The sequence below is a fragment of the Drosophila teissieri genome, chromosome 2R, assembly GCF_016746235.2.
Source record: "Drosophila teissieri strain GT53w chromosome 2R, Prin_Dtei_1.1, whole genome shotgun sequence".
NCBI classification, from domain to species: Eukaryota; Metazoa; Arthropoda; class Insecta; order Diptera; family Drosophilidae; genus Drosophila; species Drosophila teissieri.
Window position 1 is genome coordinate 20,609,357 of NC_053030.1, and position 16,851 is coordinate 20,626,207.

A 16,851-nucleotide genomic window follows, 5' to 3' on the forward strand; every position below is an offset into this window, starting at 1 on the left:
CCACATAAACCTTACAGCCAAGTTAAAAACCAATTAGGTTGCAAAAAAACTTGAGTTAAATAAAAATAAAAAAATGTATAAATTATATCGCTGTATTTTGTTATTAAAGTTTTTTTTTAGATTTGTTCGTTACTATGAAAAGTGTTACTTTGAAAAGCGGTCAATACCGATATTCAGATAATTTGTTTTTTTTTTATAATTTGGTTAATTACTCAATTAACTGAAAGCTTTGAAACTGGCAATAATCACTTCCACTAAAATATAATTAACACTTTTATAGCGCAAGGCAACCCATTTAAAAAAGACTATTTGCTTACTTTTTGTTCTTTATTTAAATGTTGTGTATTCATTATAATTATATTGTACAATTTGTTTTATTTTGTTTGTTTGTCTCTTTTATAATTTCTCAAGTTGGACATGCACTTCTCACACGATGGAATGTCACTTATTCTCAGTTGCATTTTCACGATTTTTTTGTGGTTTTTTTTTCGCTTTTCTATTTATCGCGGAATTGTTTTCCAACAGTAACAAAAAATAAATTATTGGCTTTTAAAATATATGTGTATGTTTTGTGTATACAATATATAGAAAGAGCGTAGAACTTAAGTATACGATAACTAAACGTATAGAATTATAACATGCCGGCAAGATTTTCGATTCATCATCATCATTTCATATCCTCTGATATCTTAGCTCTTCTCCTCTCTTCTCATCTCATATCATAATATTGTATAATCTTGAATAGTACATTTAGAACTAAGGGCTAGAATTAAAAACAAATTGTGATGTACAACACCGGAAATGTCAGGTTGAAAACGATTTTCGTCCTCTCAAAAGAGTTAAGGGACAGCACAGGGAGAGAGAGAAAATAGAGCATTTTTAGGGTGTAAGGTGGCGTAAAAGTTAAGGGAGATTACAATTAATAAACAATTAATAATAATATTGAGCATTGAACTCGTACTGTTCAAAATTGTAGCAATCGATGCGGAGTATTCGTAATTCCAAGCAAATCTCGCGGTGAAGTCTCTGCTTGAATTCAAATAACATTGTACACAAAACATTTTCGTTTATTAAATTAAACTGTTAATTATGGCAAACAAAGATTGTAAACGCATTCGAGCTATGCGACGTGTTATCCCTATACATATTATATATATATATCTGTGTCTATATATTCATCCGAATGTTGCGATTATTTGTGGCGCTACTGATCATCATCATCATCGTTACTCGATTAAATTGTTTAGTTTTGAATCAACTTTCTCGGCTGATTATTGTTCATTAGATATTTTTTTTGTTTTTCAACAAATGCACACAAATGTTTTTTTTTTTGAGTTCTTTTTTTTTCGATTTTGTTTTTGCCTTAGCTTGGACTTAAGTACGATTTTTATCAACATGTTTTATTGCAGAGTGTTCTTATCTCTAGGTGTATATCTAGATTTAGGGATAATTACTTCGCGAGAGTTTTACCAATTTTTTGATCGTCAAAGTTTTCATCATATATGCTGTTTTTTCTTTTTGTGTACAGAGATCCTAATTATACATAACAGAGGGGAGATTGTGCGGGGACAAAGGGATTGTAACGAGTTAGTTTCGAAACAGAAATATAGAACAAACGATTTGTGTTTTGTGTGTGTGTTTTTTTTTCAAAAATAATTTTACAATTTATATTCAACAAGTAAAACGCTTAAGCCGAACATACAAAATGATTACAAAATATTATCAGGCTACGTCTAGAGTTCGTGCAGAGCTAATGCTTCCGTTAGATACACCTAAAAGATAGATTCTGTAACTCTTACTTGCCCTGGACCTAAGGTCTTAGCATAAGCAGGGGAGCGGAAACGAGACTTATCGACTTATTATCTCCTACTGGACAGACACTGTTGCACTCCGCACATATATTTATGGAGGATATATGAGCATAAATACACGGTACGATTACGATTACGGTTACGGTTACAATTACGATTATGGGCTTACAAAATACATATCTATAGACATAGCGAGAATGTAAAATTTGATCAAACAATTTTAGATAATCTCATTGTTGCTAAATAACTAAATCGAATTTTAAGTATGTATATATATATCATTTTACATGTGTACTCGTATCGTAGGTTAGCGTTAGCGTTCTTAACTTCCGTGGCAACGCGATTCGTTGCGTTGCGTGTCCCATTTACGATACAACTACGATATTAGACTTAGGCTCTATGGAAAATGGCTTATTGAAACAACTTCTTGTGTCCGTAATTTGTGTGTGTGTATGTGTGTTTTGAGTGTGGTGGTTATCGGGAGCTACCCGTACCGTACTGCCAGCGCTACTGATTGGGCAGCTCCGTGAGCGTCACATCGTACAGGTCGTCCTCGATCTGTTGCACCTCCAGCAGGAAGATGTCCTCGTTGCAGTAGAACGATATCATGTCATCGTCAATTTTCGCAGTAATCCTGCAATGAGAATGTGAGTTGTGAAATGTTAGCAATCCGATTGGAATGACTTAGTTCGCTATATATATCATATATGTATATATCAGTACACCCATGCAAAAAGTTAGCACACGATTTGAGTTATATATTATAGATTGTGGTTTGATTAAGCCATGCTATAATGATGTGAAAGGGGGAAAGGATGCATCCTGGTGTATATCTTTCTGTGTGGGTGTATATCTGTGTTTTTTTCTAGCTCACGAATCGGTTAGAACTGGCTTACTTACCCCTTCTTGTTTGTGCGATAAATGTTATTTATGCTCGTTGTTGAGATTTTGTATTTGTTTTCAATCTGCAATTGAGAAACGAGAGAAATATGATGTTTTGTCTGTTTTGTTCTTGTTTTTGTTTGTTGTTTTTCTTTTGTTTTTAATCTTGATTTTGACTCTATTGCGGCTAAAATATTTCTCTTATAACTCGCTGGTTTTTCTTTGTGTAATTTTGTTCATTTTCTATGGTCAGCCAATCTTATTTTTTATTTTGATCAGGTTTCAGTGTACGTTGCCTTCATATCTTTTTGTGCTTTAGTGTGTGGAATGTGTACGGAGAACATATTTAGGGACTGCTTGGGTTTTGAGGTACATATATCATATATATACATATAAGTATATATGCTTTGTTGGATGAGATTTGATTATGAAATGGTTCGTAATTAGTTCCAACTACAGGTTACAAATTATCGAATTTCTTCGTGTGAGTAACGATTTATATTTAGAGTTTGAGATGCGGCTGAATTTTAGTCGATTTATGCTTTAGTCTTAGTCGATTAACGATTTTAGAGATTGAACATTTTGGCGCTTCATTTGTTTGATTTCTTTTGCAGCGATTCCAATTAGACCAAAATGAACAAAATTACAGAAAAAAGGTGGTTATAACCATTAGCACGAGTTTGGTTTTGATTGTTTTTAGATTTAGATTTTGGGACTGGGAGTTTTGGCTGGGTATTTTTGGGGTTGAGCTTGCCACTTCGCTTACCGCATTCAGCAGGCCAATCGTGGTGGGTGGCACCACGTGCAGCGGCGTGTACACCTCCTCGTTCTCCTGCCGCACATACAACATCACGCGCTCCGAGGTCGGCGGCGTCATCCTGCCGCGCTTCATCGGCGGACCGAAGTCGGTCAGTGGTGTGCTGGTCAGCATGTTTTGGTCCAGTATGTGGTCCTTCTTATCGCTTTAGTTACGGAGTGAAGAGAAGATATATGAGTGTTAGCATGGATCTTATGATGGAGGTTCCCACGCTCAGCAATTGTATCTGAGTGCATGTGGGATGTGGCATTCTAGGATGGCTGGACGATTTTTACTCACGTCTGCATGTCGGGCGGAAAGTGATTGTGGAACTTGAGCGTCGGCGTGGCCACCTTCTGGCCGTGGAGCAGGAACGGTGAGGCCCCCTTCAGGTCCGGCGAGTCAGTCTCATGGCCGTAGAAGCTCTGCAAGGACGAGTGCGAGTTGGAGTTGGAGTTGCCGTTGCTCAGGGGGTTGAATGTCATGCCGGTGGCAGCGCCAATGCCCAGCTGACCTACCTTCTCCATGTCCTCGGCGGGCGAGAACAGCACCGGCGGCTTGGCGAAGTCCTGCATGCCATAGAACTCGGACCGATCCGTCACCGGATGGTAAAGCTCGTCCAGCTTCTTTCTGCCCGTGGCTGTCATCTTTCGCTTGGCGGCCCGCCGCTCCTCATCGCGCGTCTTTCGCTCGGCGCCCTGCAAAATGTGTCAAAGAATATGATTAGTTTTGAGCTCGTAACATTGGGCTAATTCTGTGTGAAATAGTGGGTCGGATATGGTTATAAATTGCCTCGTTCGTTTGCCTGATTTATTGGCAATCCGCCTGACTAGGCTGCGGAATTTTCGGAGTGCACTGAAGATGCGTCCAGGTGGGTTGCGAAAGTCCCGCTCCCTGTCGAATTCCCACTGCGCACAGGCGCACAGGTGCACGGAGCCGGCGTGTAATTAGCAATCAATCAAATGCACGGATGCCACCTTTTTTGATATTTCTTTACTTATTAATTAAATTCGTGTATGGCTGGCACTGCCATAAGCTGCCTCGTTGCAGTTGCACAAAATCGCATACAAAAAAAAGAAAAAAAATGCAGAAAAAACGATGGAAATATCAAAATAGCGAAAGAGAGAAACGAGTTTCTCGCCTGGGGAGCTGCGATGTCGCACAGAGACAAAGCCGCCACCGCAGTGGATTTCTCAGTTGGAGTCTGCAATCTGCGACTTCGACTGCGACTGCAACTGCGTCTGCGTCGGCCACTTTTGGCAAAATGGTCTACACCGTTAGGGTCAGAGCCAAAAAAAAATAAAATAACAGCTACAAATGAAAAAAAAAACGTACAAAAAAATGGGGAAAAAATTATTATAAAATACTTAGAGATGCAGCATAAATATGCATACATAATAAATAATCTGGCGGCGCCCCGAACCATGGCAAGCAAAAGACTTTGTCTGGGCCAGCTGCCCACCTGCTTGTTGCCTGATTGCACACACACACACTCGCGCACACTCGCACACACAGACACACGGACACACAGATCGCACGGATACCTATATAATATATAGTCTGTTGGCTACTTTGTCCGCCGGTGATTGCTAGTTTGCGTGTGCAGGCAGATGCAGCATGCATTGCTGCTGCTGCTGCTGTTGCACTTTGCATTTGTAATTAAAAATCAGCAATTGAGCGATGGAAGCTGCTGCAGGAAGGCAGCTGACCAGGGGGGGTGGCACATGGAGGGGGGTTACAACAGCGGCACAGGAAGTGATATGTTGCAGCCAACTACTTGGCCTGATGGCTGCTGCCGCTGCTGCTGCTGGAGCTTCATATATGATGCAAGGATGTCTGCGCGTTTGTCCCCGCCCCAAGAAACCCATGCTCCTTAGTTGAGCTGCCCCTGCCCCCACCCCCCATGCAACATATTAACCCAGGTTCTTGCGCTTATCACAAAGCATTTTAGCCTAGAGCCATGCATTCGCTGTACATCAGGCAGCGCAGTGCCTTGTTGCGTTTGTGTGTGGCATGTAAATAACTGTATTTTATTACTTTTATTTTATCTCGGCAAAAATATCGCCAAACTGGCCACTTGCAACAAGCTAAGGCGACGGCGTCTCGAATCGCCCAATGCGGTCAATGCTCGCCGCAGTGCAGACCCCTCATTTCGTGCCCCATCTCAGCCGCTCTCCCCACCGCCGCTCCTCTTGGCTCCACCACTCGTTGTTACCTCCTTTTTGGAGGCTGTTAATCGACTTCGAAGTATGACGAAGACGGAGGACACCCGACCAAGTGGGCTGCCAGCATTTCGCAGAGGCGGGAGGCACATAACCATTAGCACTAACGTTAGTTAAATTCTATAATGATTCAACATTGATGTGCGAAGAAATCTCTCAAATGCAGTAGAGGAAAATGTCATCAAAATATCCTGTTCGTAATGTATAATGACTAAAATCGAATTTATGTTTGGGAAATCCATTAAAATACCAACATTATGCAAGCTATGTTTCGCACTAATTTTCTCCTTTCTGGGGAAAAGTATCTCTACGTACAAAATTGCACAATCCAAAATGACAGTTATCCGCCAAGACAAAGACTTCCCAAGGTTTTCTGGCACACTGTACACACTGCGGCAGAATTTCTTGTAATTTTGTATCTTTTGGGCCCCGCCCCCCGAGGGCGCAAACTTAAAGATTCATAATTGGCGACTGGGGCCCCAGAGGTGCCAAACGACGGAACTGCAACTGAAACTGCAATTGCAGTGAAATCAAAATTTCAAAAATCCCCCAAAAACATACAGAGAAAATAAAAGGAAGAGTAGGGCAAAAGCAAAAATAACGTGGTACGCGAAATTTAATTGATACATTTACCGATAAACACACGCTGGCCAGCGAAAAAGGGCCGGCCCCAAATGTGAAATATAAGCCCGTCGCGATAGCGATATGGCCATGGCTACGGATCGCTGGATCGGTGGAATTGGTGGACTTGGTGGAGATGGTGGAGCTGGTGGATCGGGGGATGGGGGATCGAGGATCGTGTACGGGGCCTTTGCGTACAATAAAAGCCATGTCCAAACGGAGGCCCAGGGACGAGGATGTGTAATGATATGAGAAAATTAAATTGGAAATCCACGAAATGATTTATTAATAAACCCCATCAAGCGAAAAAGTGAAGGGTTCGCATAAAGGCGAAGGTACAGATACGAAACAAGGGCATGGAAAGGATGTGCGGTGTGTGTGTGTCAGTTGTTGTGGTTGTTATTGTATGTGCTTGTTGGCCATTTACTTTTGGACGCGTTACGCTTTCCACTAAAGGCCAACTGAAAAGGCTGACTGACGGACAGGCACTGCCGGTGCCCCCAATTCGATAAAAGTTGCAGCCACATCGCAGGGAGAAGCTGCAGCAACAAGTGGCAGGCACACACACAGATACACACTGCACTCGAAAGCTAACGAAAATAACGAAAGTTCTGTTTTTAAACATATACTTGATTGTTTAGAAACAAGATATGCATAAATATGAGCAATATAATCACAGTTAATCCTTTTGTACTTTCTACCAAAATCATCTGGTTAAATAATTACGTTCTTTAACTGGTTTCTCGCCGTGTAATGCAAACGAAGCAGCACGTAGCCGCTTTTAGTTAGCTCATCAACCTGTTGCACGTGGCAGAGGGAGCACTGCTGCTCCCGCTGCTTCTGTGTGCGTAATTGCCAGCATAGGGGAGCTCTGCTTGGGGACTGGGCATCGGGATCAGGGATCAGGGACCAGGAACCAGGCAGCAGGCAGGCAGCAGGGAGTGGGGAAAATAAAATCACTTACCTTATCGCAGAAGACCTTTATTTGACAGTAGCCGCGGTGGAAGACCGCCGTATCTCTGGGGTCCTCGAATGTGTCGATTTGTACGTGCAGCGGCAGGCCCTGGAATAAACAGAATCCGTATTAATATCACAATGGCCGTATCATTCAAATTGCCCGGGGCAAATAAAAGTAGCTGCTGTTGCTGCTGCTGATGCCGCCGGACAGCAATCGCAGCTCTAGCAGCAACAGCAACAGCAACTTGCAACAGCTGCAATTAGCCGTTGTCATTTGGGCTGAGGGGGCGTGGCCGAAGCCGTAGGGGCGTGGCAGGAGTGATGTTAAACTGCCAACATCCGTTGGGCGAACGTGTGTGCAACATGTCGTGGCAAGTGCATAATTTCATTTGCCTATTGCCCACACTCAGTGCCGCACGGCAAAAAAATGTATTTAAATAAGTTCTAGATGCTATTTAAATAATAATTTAATGCAGGTAATTTATATAATTGTATTATTAAATATAGAAACCACTTAAATTGCCTGATAAAACCTCAAATTATGTTTAGTAAGATATTTGGTTCGAGCACAATGTGTGACACTTTTTTCGCTGTGCAAGCTCCACTGTAGCTGCAGCGATCTCTTTTAATGAAAAGCAACGAGTTCTGCCTGTGTTTCTGTCAATGAAATATCAGACTTAATGTACGCATTACAACTCTGGCCAGGAGGATGTGCAATCCGCTTTAGATTGCTGCTGCAGAGGTGGGAAGTTGGTAAGGGGGAAGGGGTGAGGGGAAGGTGGCAGAGGCAGGTGGCAGTAGAAATCCCCTGCCTACGTTGCATCAGCAACAGTCTGACCGTTGTCAAGACGACTACTCTGCTCTGAATGCTGATTGCTTTGCTTGGCGAGCGGGAAGAGGAGCTCTTTGTGGCCGCATTGATTCGCCATTAACAAGTTGGCATTAAATTGGTTATTACTTAACCCATCAAAGGCAATGTGGCCGAGTTGAATTTCATCTATAGAAAGGCGGACAGTATCCTTTAGTTTAATTGTAAGTAAAGCAAGTTAATTTCAGACTAGAACTTTGGCCCTAACAACTATTGTGGCCCATAAGGATTTAAATTAAATAAAAATATAAATATAATAACACAAAATAAAAACAAACTCACCTTAACTCCCTTTTGACTGCTGAAATCCGTGCTCAAGCACTGAACCGCAATGTTGATCTGTTTAAAGGCAAAAAAAAACAGAAATAAATAAATACGTGAAATTATAAGAAAAGCAAAAGAGAAACAGAGCGCGTATGTGAGAAATGCCATAAAATATACAAATGTAAACAATTATGAACATAAAAAGAAATTATATCGGATGACAAAAACTGAAATGCGTCTGCTATTAGAAGGCAATTGTTTTCTCTCTATTAAGTCGATGTCCTCTTTATGCCCACGACAGTTTAAAACATTCCAACGCAAACGCACTCGGAAAGAGTCAGAAATGAAGACAAAAACGCTGAAGGAGAGACAATAACAAGGCAATACACAGAGGACCATCCGACCATCCGAGCATTCGAGCATCCGAACATCGACCATGGACCACGGACCATGGTCCATGCCATGGACCGGGCCAATAAGATGGCCTGAACTGGAACCGAGGAACTGGGGCCTTAAAGCCAAGTAACGAGCCAAGTGAAGCCGCGACTTTGTATCGCATCCAATTCATTTTTCGTTCGACTTCGATTCAGTGCAAGGTGTGTGCATTTCGCATCTGTATCTGTATCTGTATGTGTATAAGTATCTGCATCTGTATCGGTGCATGTATGTGTATATATGCGTAGCTGTGTGCCGTGGCATTTTAAGCATGCCAAGTCCGAGTTTGAGTCAAAGTCGGAGTTTGAGTTCAGTTCGCCAGACAGTCGTTGGACAGTACGAAATGGAAAAAAAAAAAAGAAATAAAATAAAAAGAAAATCCATCAACGCAAAAATACCAAAGGAAACAATCTTAATGGTAAAAGTGCAGCAGTCACAGCCGCACATCCAACATCCAGCATCCACATCCACATCCAACATCCACTACCAACATCCCATCCCAGCAGCACAGCTCCACATCGCCACAGCATCCGAAGATCGGGCGGCCATCCAGAGACCGAGATGTGTGGACGAGCAGTATTTAATGTGAATAATTAGCGGGCGCGTACCATATAAGCGAAAAGCGAGGGGCGAAGCACCTGCGTGTCGGTGCGTACGAAAGTTTTGCCGCTGGGAAAGGCAGTATCTCACAGATACACACGGCCGCAAAGATGGAGATACAGATGCAGCTAACGGCACAAAACGAAATCGACATTATGCCAGCCAAGTCGGGCCAAGACACCAGAAAAAAAAACAAAAAACCAAAAGCAAAAAACATCAACCGACTCGACTCTCTCTCCTCGAAGACGATGATGTCGCTGGGATTAACATCTCAGCGCGTAAACAATTTGTAAATAAAAAGCTCTATCAAATGGGAGTGGGCGGTGTGCGGAGTGGGGGGGGGCGGGAAAATGCGACGGGGGTTAGGGGGAAAATGCACTTATGGCCAGCCAGTTAATAACTGCTGACCAATTTGGCAGCCTGCACACACAGAAGTCACTGAACTTGAATGAAAATCAATACGATTTTGGCATTTGTTTTTCACAATATTTTTCACATTTTTCCAATGGCATTTCAGTCGGATTAAATGGACACTTGGAGAAAATGTTTCCGCAATGAAAACTATATTATTTAATGTCTCATATAAAATATTCAGGATTTGAAAAATGAATGTTGGCTTTTGAAAAAGCAGGTATTTATATAAATAGATACCAATCGATATTTAATGTAACATGTGTTGAAAATGAAAGGAAAAAAACCTTGCTAAAATAGTAATGAAATGTCAAACAGTAGCAAATATCCATGTCATATACAACCCCTATGCAAATAGCATTATTAAACGATTCTTTGATGCCTTTTTTTATCTCTGTGCAAGTGGGCGGAGCATCGCAAAGGATAAAGCCGCAGCCGAAGTCATGGCGTATACGTAATATGAGGGCTGTCTCGCTTACTGGTCTCACAACTGGCGCTTGATGCAATAGAATTGCAAATATTTTCCACCGATTAAAATGCTTGATAATTGCTAAATTAAAACGCGGTGGGAGCTCGCTCGATCTGCGGTTAGCAGCCAAGCCAAAGGCTAAAGCCAGCCACCGGACTCCAAAGCAAACTCACACTCATACTCATACTCGTATTCATACTCATACTCAGACTCAGACTTAGTTCCAGGCATTTGCGAGTAAGTGATTAAAACTAAGTGTCATAAATAAATAAATGCATAAATTATTCTTTTGAGGCAAAAAGATACGGCCACTCGTGGCGAGTGCGAGCGAGAGGCCAAATGCCGGTCAGCGGGCGCCAGAAAGGGATGGCTACAGTTGGCTGGGGCAATGGCGACGCTGTTTGAATAATTTGCGTTTTACTCGCAATTGAAAATAAATCAGAAATTAATTCTTGGCTCAGACACAAGCACACACTTGCAGGCATATAGAACGATATAGAGAGGACTTTGCGGGTATCTGCTATCTCATTTTGCTTCATAAAAGTGTCGCGCTTAATTTTTTTGCTTTTTCATTTTTAATTGAGGCGGCGCTCGAAGTAAACAAAATGGTTGGGAGGGGAAAACACATGAAAGCACAAAGAATTCAATTGATGATAAAGACCTAGGGATACCCTGCAATGGCATGGGAAATCTGAAAACTCTTTGTCATCATCTATTTTATCCAATATCTATGCTTCCGCTGTCTAATTTAATTATTAACTATGTAGTATATCCTATTGAAAATTAGTATATCCTGTTTATTGGTTAGGCATCCAGGTTTATGGGAACAGCACATACCCCTACAGATAAAGGGTACACACAAATTCCATAACCACTTGCCGGCCGATTGGCGTAGAAATGAGATCTAGAATGAGCAGAACTTACCTTGGCGGAGCTCTCCAGCGGATTCCAGTAGACGGCGATGGCATTGTGCGACACTTCCTCGATGCAGCCAACGAGGCCAACCGAGTTCTTCGTATCTGGAGAAGAAGAGCAGTCCAAGCAGATAATCAGAGGGGGTTTCGGGTGGGAGATCATGGGGTTTTAAAGACGCAGCAAAAGAAGTGGAATGGAAGGAGTTGAATGGGGTAAACAGAGAGGCGAGAGCTTCGGACCATTGGAAAATATGTTTGTATTAACAATTAAGGAAATTTCTGCGTTGCCATCCAGTGACAAGTGCCTAATGAGTTATGTTTGATGGGCCAGGCAGCCGTAGCAGCAGTCGCAGCTTCATGTTGCAAGTTGCAGGCTGCCACTGCCACTGCCACAACCATAGCTATAGCCATAGCCAGCGAGATTATCTGCAATCAAACAAACGGAGCGCAGTTGCTGCCGCCGCGCGATGCGCGTTTATCAATGTCATAACTCTCCTGGAACGTTGCGGGCCTTTCAATAAAAAGCAACAATTTACTGCTAGAAATACTAGACAATACAAATGGACAGTCCAGCAGCCGACGCTGCTGGACTTCGCTGCTCGAACTGGACAGGTTGGTGGGGATGGGGGGGGGATTTGGGGGGATTGGGTGGGAAGTCCATGTTGGTTTTACGCACCTGCATCCAAGATTCTCTGCTTCACGGAATGCTGACGACTGTGCCAGAATTGCCAGGCCTTGATCTCATCCTCGGGACTCTTCTCCTCGCGGAACATTAGCATGATCACACTCTGCGTAGGGAACAGAAAGCACATTTGGTTATTCAATTAAGTGTGGCACTAAGTTAAGGAGTCACTAAAAATTAACTCATCTCAGCATTAAGTATTATAGGTAAACTTAGGGAAGTAGCTAGCAAAGTATCTTTAAGTTTGCCTGCTTAAGTTTCACTACTTCCTTTTTTTATTATCTATTCTAATGTAAATTTTAATCACAGGCAGCTTAAGTTCACTCTAGCAGTGGAGTAACCCCTGTACATTTGAGAAATTTTGTAAGAGAAAACGTACAGATTTGATTTTATCTGCGTAATTGGAAAGGTAAATCTAAAAAATAAACAGCCTTAATAGACCAAGGGACTGCAACTCGCACAACTCGCTCTCAGTTACGTTCACTATCCCGATCGGGAAAGCGATCTGGGCGAGTGATGATCCTTATCTGTAGGGAAATGCCATGTCTGGCGTTGATTTTTGCCAGACATGGTCCTAATCCGTTTATACTATCCCAAGGATGGGTGGCTCCTTTGGCGGGTTCATTGCTCTGACATATATGCGTTGTGACACACAACTCACAACTCGGCAGATCGCACCCTACGCCTTTAAAGTCAAAAGGATTAGGCCCGTCGAGGACAAAAGGACGAATTCGATTTAGCAGAAAAACGTCCAACTCATTTGGTTTCTTCTGCTCATCGAGGTTGCCTATTGTCTTCCCAGCATTTGCATATTTCGTCTATTATTTTGTGTCTATTTTTTTACATTTTGAATAATTAAGGATGCGCAGAGATAGCGAAAGAGTTTTCCAAAATCAGAAAGAACGCGCTAAAGGAAACAGTTTCGAAATTGCAAGCAACCCCCGAAAAAAAGGATCATCTTTTACTTGAGGAGTCGGGGTTTAGCTGATTACTGCATAAATATTTTTGTGTGTTTTCTTCTGGGGACTGCGTAAGTTTTTACATATTCATGGGCTAATCAGCTCGTAAATTATACTCCGTTTTCGTTTTTTCTCCCGATTCGTTACCCATTTCTTAGATTCTTGGATCAGTTTTCCCCGTTAGATTTTCGTTATGCAAATGCCCAAAAGTGTTGGGAAGTTTTCCATTCCGATGGAAGATGGAAAGGGGCGCGCGGCTCTAAACAAATAAACTCGTAAATTAATTTTGACACTTTTTTTTGGTCGAGCCTTGCAAAATATGGCACTTTTATGGTAATCTGAGAGCTGGAGCGGCCTGGCCGAGAACTTGAGAAGTGTAGGGAAGGTTAAGCTCGTATCTGAAGATCTCGGCGTTTCATTTGGCTACGTTTCTTGAAGTTTTTGTTGCAAGTTTCGCTCCTTATTCATACTTCTCCTTTTTTTTCTTTTTTTATCGCACTCTTTGCGTATGCAAATGACTAGGACTCGAATTCGTATTCGTATACGGATTCAGATTCAGATTTGGATTCGTATTCGGATGCCCTAAATTTCAATTGTTGTTTACTTAGCCTCAAGTTCCGCTTCCCGTTTCCTACGGCCATTTCCTCAACCCATTTACCACTTTCAACTGTAACTTTGATGTCATTCTTCGGCTCTCAACGGTTCAGTTTTCAATTTGCATTTGCATCTTCAGACGTCATTTAAGCTTATCTGATTGATGATGTTGACGGGTATTGTCCTGCTCCTGCTGATCCCGCTGCTTCTGCTCCTACTCCTTGAGCGATCGTCCTGAACAAACATTGGTCGTGAAAGACGACGAGCGAGTCTGCCGGCAATTTGCATTGAACGGAATATTCAAATTCTCATCTAGGGATCGCACTCGCACTCGCAATGGCAATGGCAATCGTTTTCTCAGTATCATTTATCATTGCGCCGTGCCCCTGAGCGGCAGGATATGGGATGGGTGTAATTGAGCAAAGGGGTGGCGATCGCACCTCGGGGTAGGACTATCCACTGAAGATCCCCGCTCAAGAAGCCGACACAGATTCCCTGACAAATCGCCCTGGTAACGAAGGGTTGCCTCCTTCCCCTTTCCCTCCCCCGGCCAGGATTTCCCATTTTCTCTGTTCATGTGGTGTTGATGGCATAAACAAAACACACCAAAGAATGGAAAACAAGCAGCACGAACTTGATTGACAAAGCTCCCCTTCCCTTAACCTCTTAACCATATGCTTAAACACTAAGATTTGGATCCTACCTTGACGGTGGTGTTCTTGATGGGCTTTTCCGCATCGTGCACATACTCCAGCGTTATTCCGTAGAACTGACCCTTGTTGATGTAGGTGATGCGATCGTCCTCGCGCCTCTGCGATGAGCTGATGGGGCTCTCCAGGTGATATCGGAAGCCCACGTTTGTGAAGCTATTGGGTTGTATTCAGAAATCGTATCGTGGTTACAAGATGGGTTAAGTTGAGGGTTAAGATGAGTAAGAATTGTGTGGGATCAACAAATTATGAATGCTACAAGTTTGGGGCCCTTAAAAGTATAGCACTAATTTGCAATCATTGAAGGTAAATTTGAAAGCAGAAGTAGTTAACTTTCTTTAGCTTTAGCAGTATCTTTAGGGATCTCCAATAGACTTACATTTTTGGTATTTGTATTTTGTCGGCATCATTCTGACGTCCAAAGTCGTGCCAGGGCCGCGACCGCGTGGATCCATTGGTGCTGGTGTCCACCAGCGATGTGGTGGGGCTGTTCTGGCTGCCATGGACCACCGTCCTCTGCTGGATGCTGTTCACGCTGACGGGTATGCTGCCATTGGCATCGATCAGCGTGCCCGGCTGGCACAATTCCGTGTAATCGAAGGACTGTTTAATCAAATAAGAACGATTAGAGATAGAAAATTAGAAACATTTTCAAAGTATATAAAAATCTAAATAATAATTATACATAAGTTACAAAAGATACAATGTTTCTAGGGTTTAATGGACACGTCACGCTTGGAATAAACACACTCTACTATTTGGCTACAAATCTACTAAACTGCGATTCTTATCTGATTTAGTGTTATGTACAACACACTACCTCTAAGTTATGGGTTTCTATTCTAAGTTCGCTAAGTTTTAATGGACACGCAACGCATTATCAAAGAGTTCTACTTTGTTTTTTTGTCAATGTGTTTCACATTTGGGATTTTAGCGAAGGGTATACCTGTTGGATATTGGTCTGATCCCGCGGTGTGATGGCATCCGTGCCAATGCCCGAGTCCGGACTTGGCAGATCCACCGTTAGACCCGCCGCCGTGATGGCTTTGGCGTAGAGGGGCGTGGCACCGCCGTTGCTTTTGCCATCCTGCGAATGATGCTGTTGCTGCTGGTGGTGTTGTTGCTGCTGCTGATGCTGCTGTTGTTGCTGTTGCTGCTGCTGCTGCTGGTGGTGGTGCACGCTGGTGAGCACGGTGGTGGTGGCGGGCGGGGGAACGCTGCCGGCGAAGCGGCCCTCGTAGGTGACCACGCCGCCGGGCTGAGATACGGATACATCCACGTCGCCGTACAGAGACCTCGTGCTGGCCGGCACATAGCCACCCTGGCCGTCCGGCGCAAAGTATTCCCGGTAGTAGGAGGGCTCCGCTATGAACGTGGTGGTGCTGGTGGGCGGGGGACCGGGTGGCAGGCGACTGGCCGTATACATGCCATAGTCATTGGCCGTGATATAGGGACCCGGACTGGGACTCTGCGCCTGCATGGACACACCGCCGCCACCGGCGGCTCCAGCGGGTCCGGCGCCGCCGCCCGCTCCGCTCGCCGTGCTGGGATGTGAGGTCTGCAGGTGGTTGGTTGGTTGGTCACACATGGCACTAACTCGCCCGCTCGCCTCACTCAGAGTTCTCACCTGTAGGTAGATCTGTGTGCCGCCCGTGGTTGCATACATCTCAAGTGTGGCTGTGGTCCTGGCTCCCGGCGATCCTGATTCTGATCCTGATCCTAATCCAGATGCTGAATGTGGCTCCGAGTCAGTGTTTTCAGTGCGGATGCTGCTGCTGCTGGGTGTGCTGGGCCTATCAGCTTCACTTGCCGTTGGTGCATCCACGTGCAAGATCTGCGGGAAAGGTGTGTGTTGGTTTTTTTGTTGGGTTGGGGTTTTGAGCTTGAATCACTTAAAGCTAAGGTCTGATTGAAAAAACGGTGGCTAAGTAAGTGATCGATTGACCAGGAATCCACCGAGATTCCAAGATATTCTGTCATTGTGGCTAATAGCCCAAAAGTCCAATGATTGATGGTTGTTTATGGCCAACATAGCACAGCGCAGCACAGCGCAGAAGGTCGCACTGAAACCCCAGAAACGAGGTGACAAAATTGTGCGTGCGTTCTTTTGGGCCATGATGTGGATTTTTCTTTCAGCCATGATTCATACAACAACAGCAGCCAGCAGCTTATTGAATATAACGTCAACAAGTACAGTTTATAATAAAAGGCTATAAACACCAAAAAAAAAATGCTATATACGAAAACGAAATGAAACAGTCGCCGTCTTCGTTGTTGTCGTCGAGTGGAAAGAAACCAATTAAAAAATATACAGAAAAAAGCGCGAAAAAAATCAACATTTATATACGGCACATGTATATACGGCTTGAAATATATATATATGACTATATGCATATGTTAATTATCAGCGTTTTTTTTTTATTGGCCCCCCGAAAATGTCAAACGTTTTTGGAGACAAACGCACGAAGCTAAATGAGGTAATACAGAGCAAAGTGTGGTCAATCCATGTCTTTTTCTATATATATATCTATATAGATATACATATAGCTTTGTAGATATTTTGGGTGGGACTGAGATCAAAATTAGCAGCGAGCTGCTGATTGCCTTTGGTCTAAAGAAAGTGAAACCCCAAAGAGACACAGGTCCAGCCGAAAGA

At 43.2% G+C, this 16,851-nt stretch overlaps 1 protein-coding gene across 6 annotated transcripts in view; it reads right to left on the minus strand.

Annotated features, from left to right (window-relative positions):
- Positions 1–317: 317 nt before the first annotated feature.
- Positions 318–16,851, minus strand: part of LOC122613562 (protein grainyhead) — a 41,437-nt gene continuing 24,903 nt past the window's right edge. For 2 of the 6 annotated variants that reach the window (XM_043787788.1, XM_043787787.1), the window contains exons 2-13: positions 15,823–16,029; positions 15,142–15,753; positions 14,575–14,798; positions 14,189–14,351; positions 11,927–12,038; positions 11,261–11,355; positions 8,440–8,496; positions 7,297–7,395; positions 3,790–4,187; positions 3,460–3,655; positions 2,712–2,776; positions 318–2,445 (exon numbers count right to left, since the gene is read on the minus strand). In XM_043787788.1, coding sequence (XP_043643723.1) covers positions 2,319–2,445; positions 2,712–2,776; positions 3,460–3,655; positions 3,790–4,187; positions 7,297–7,395; positions 8,440–8,496; positions 11,261–11,355; positions 11,927–12,038; positions 14,189–14,351; positions 14,575–14,798; positions 15,142–15,753; positions 15,823–15,861 — 2,187 coding nt within the window. In that variant the 5' untranslated portion in view covers positions 15,862–16,029 and the 3' untranslated portion in view covers positions 318–2,318. The remainder of the gene's footprint in view (positions 2,446–2,711; positions 2,777–3,459; positions 3,656–3,789; positions 4,188–7,296; positions 7,396–8,439; positions 8,497–11,260; positions 11,356–11,926; positions 12,039–14,188; positions 14,352–14,574; positions 14,799–15,141; positions 15,754–15,822; positions 16,030–16,851) is intronic. The other 4 variants (XM_043787785.1, XM_043787789.1, XM_043787784.1 and 1 more) reach the window with 3 other exon arrangements.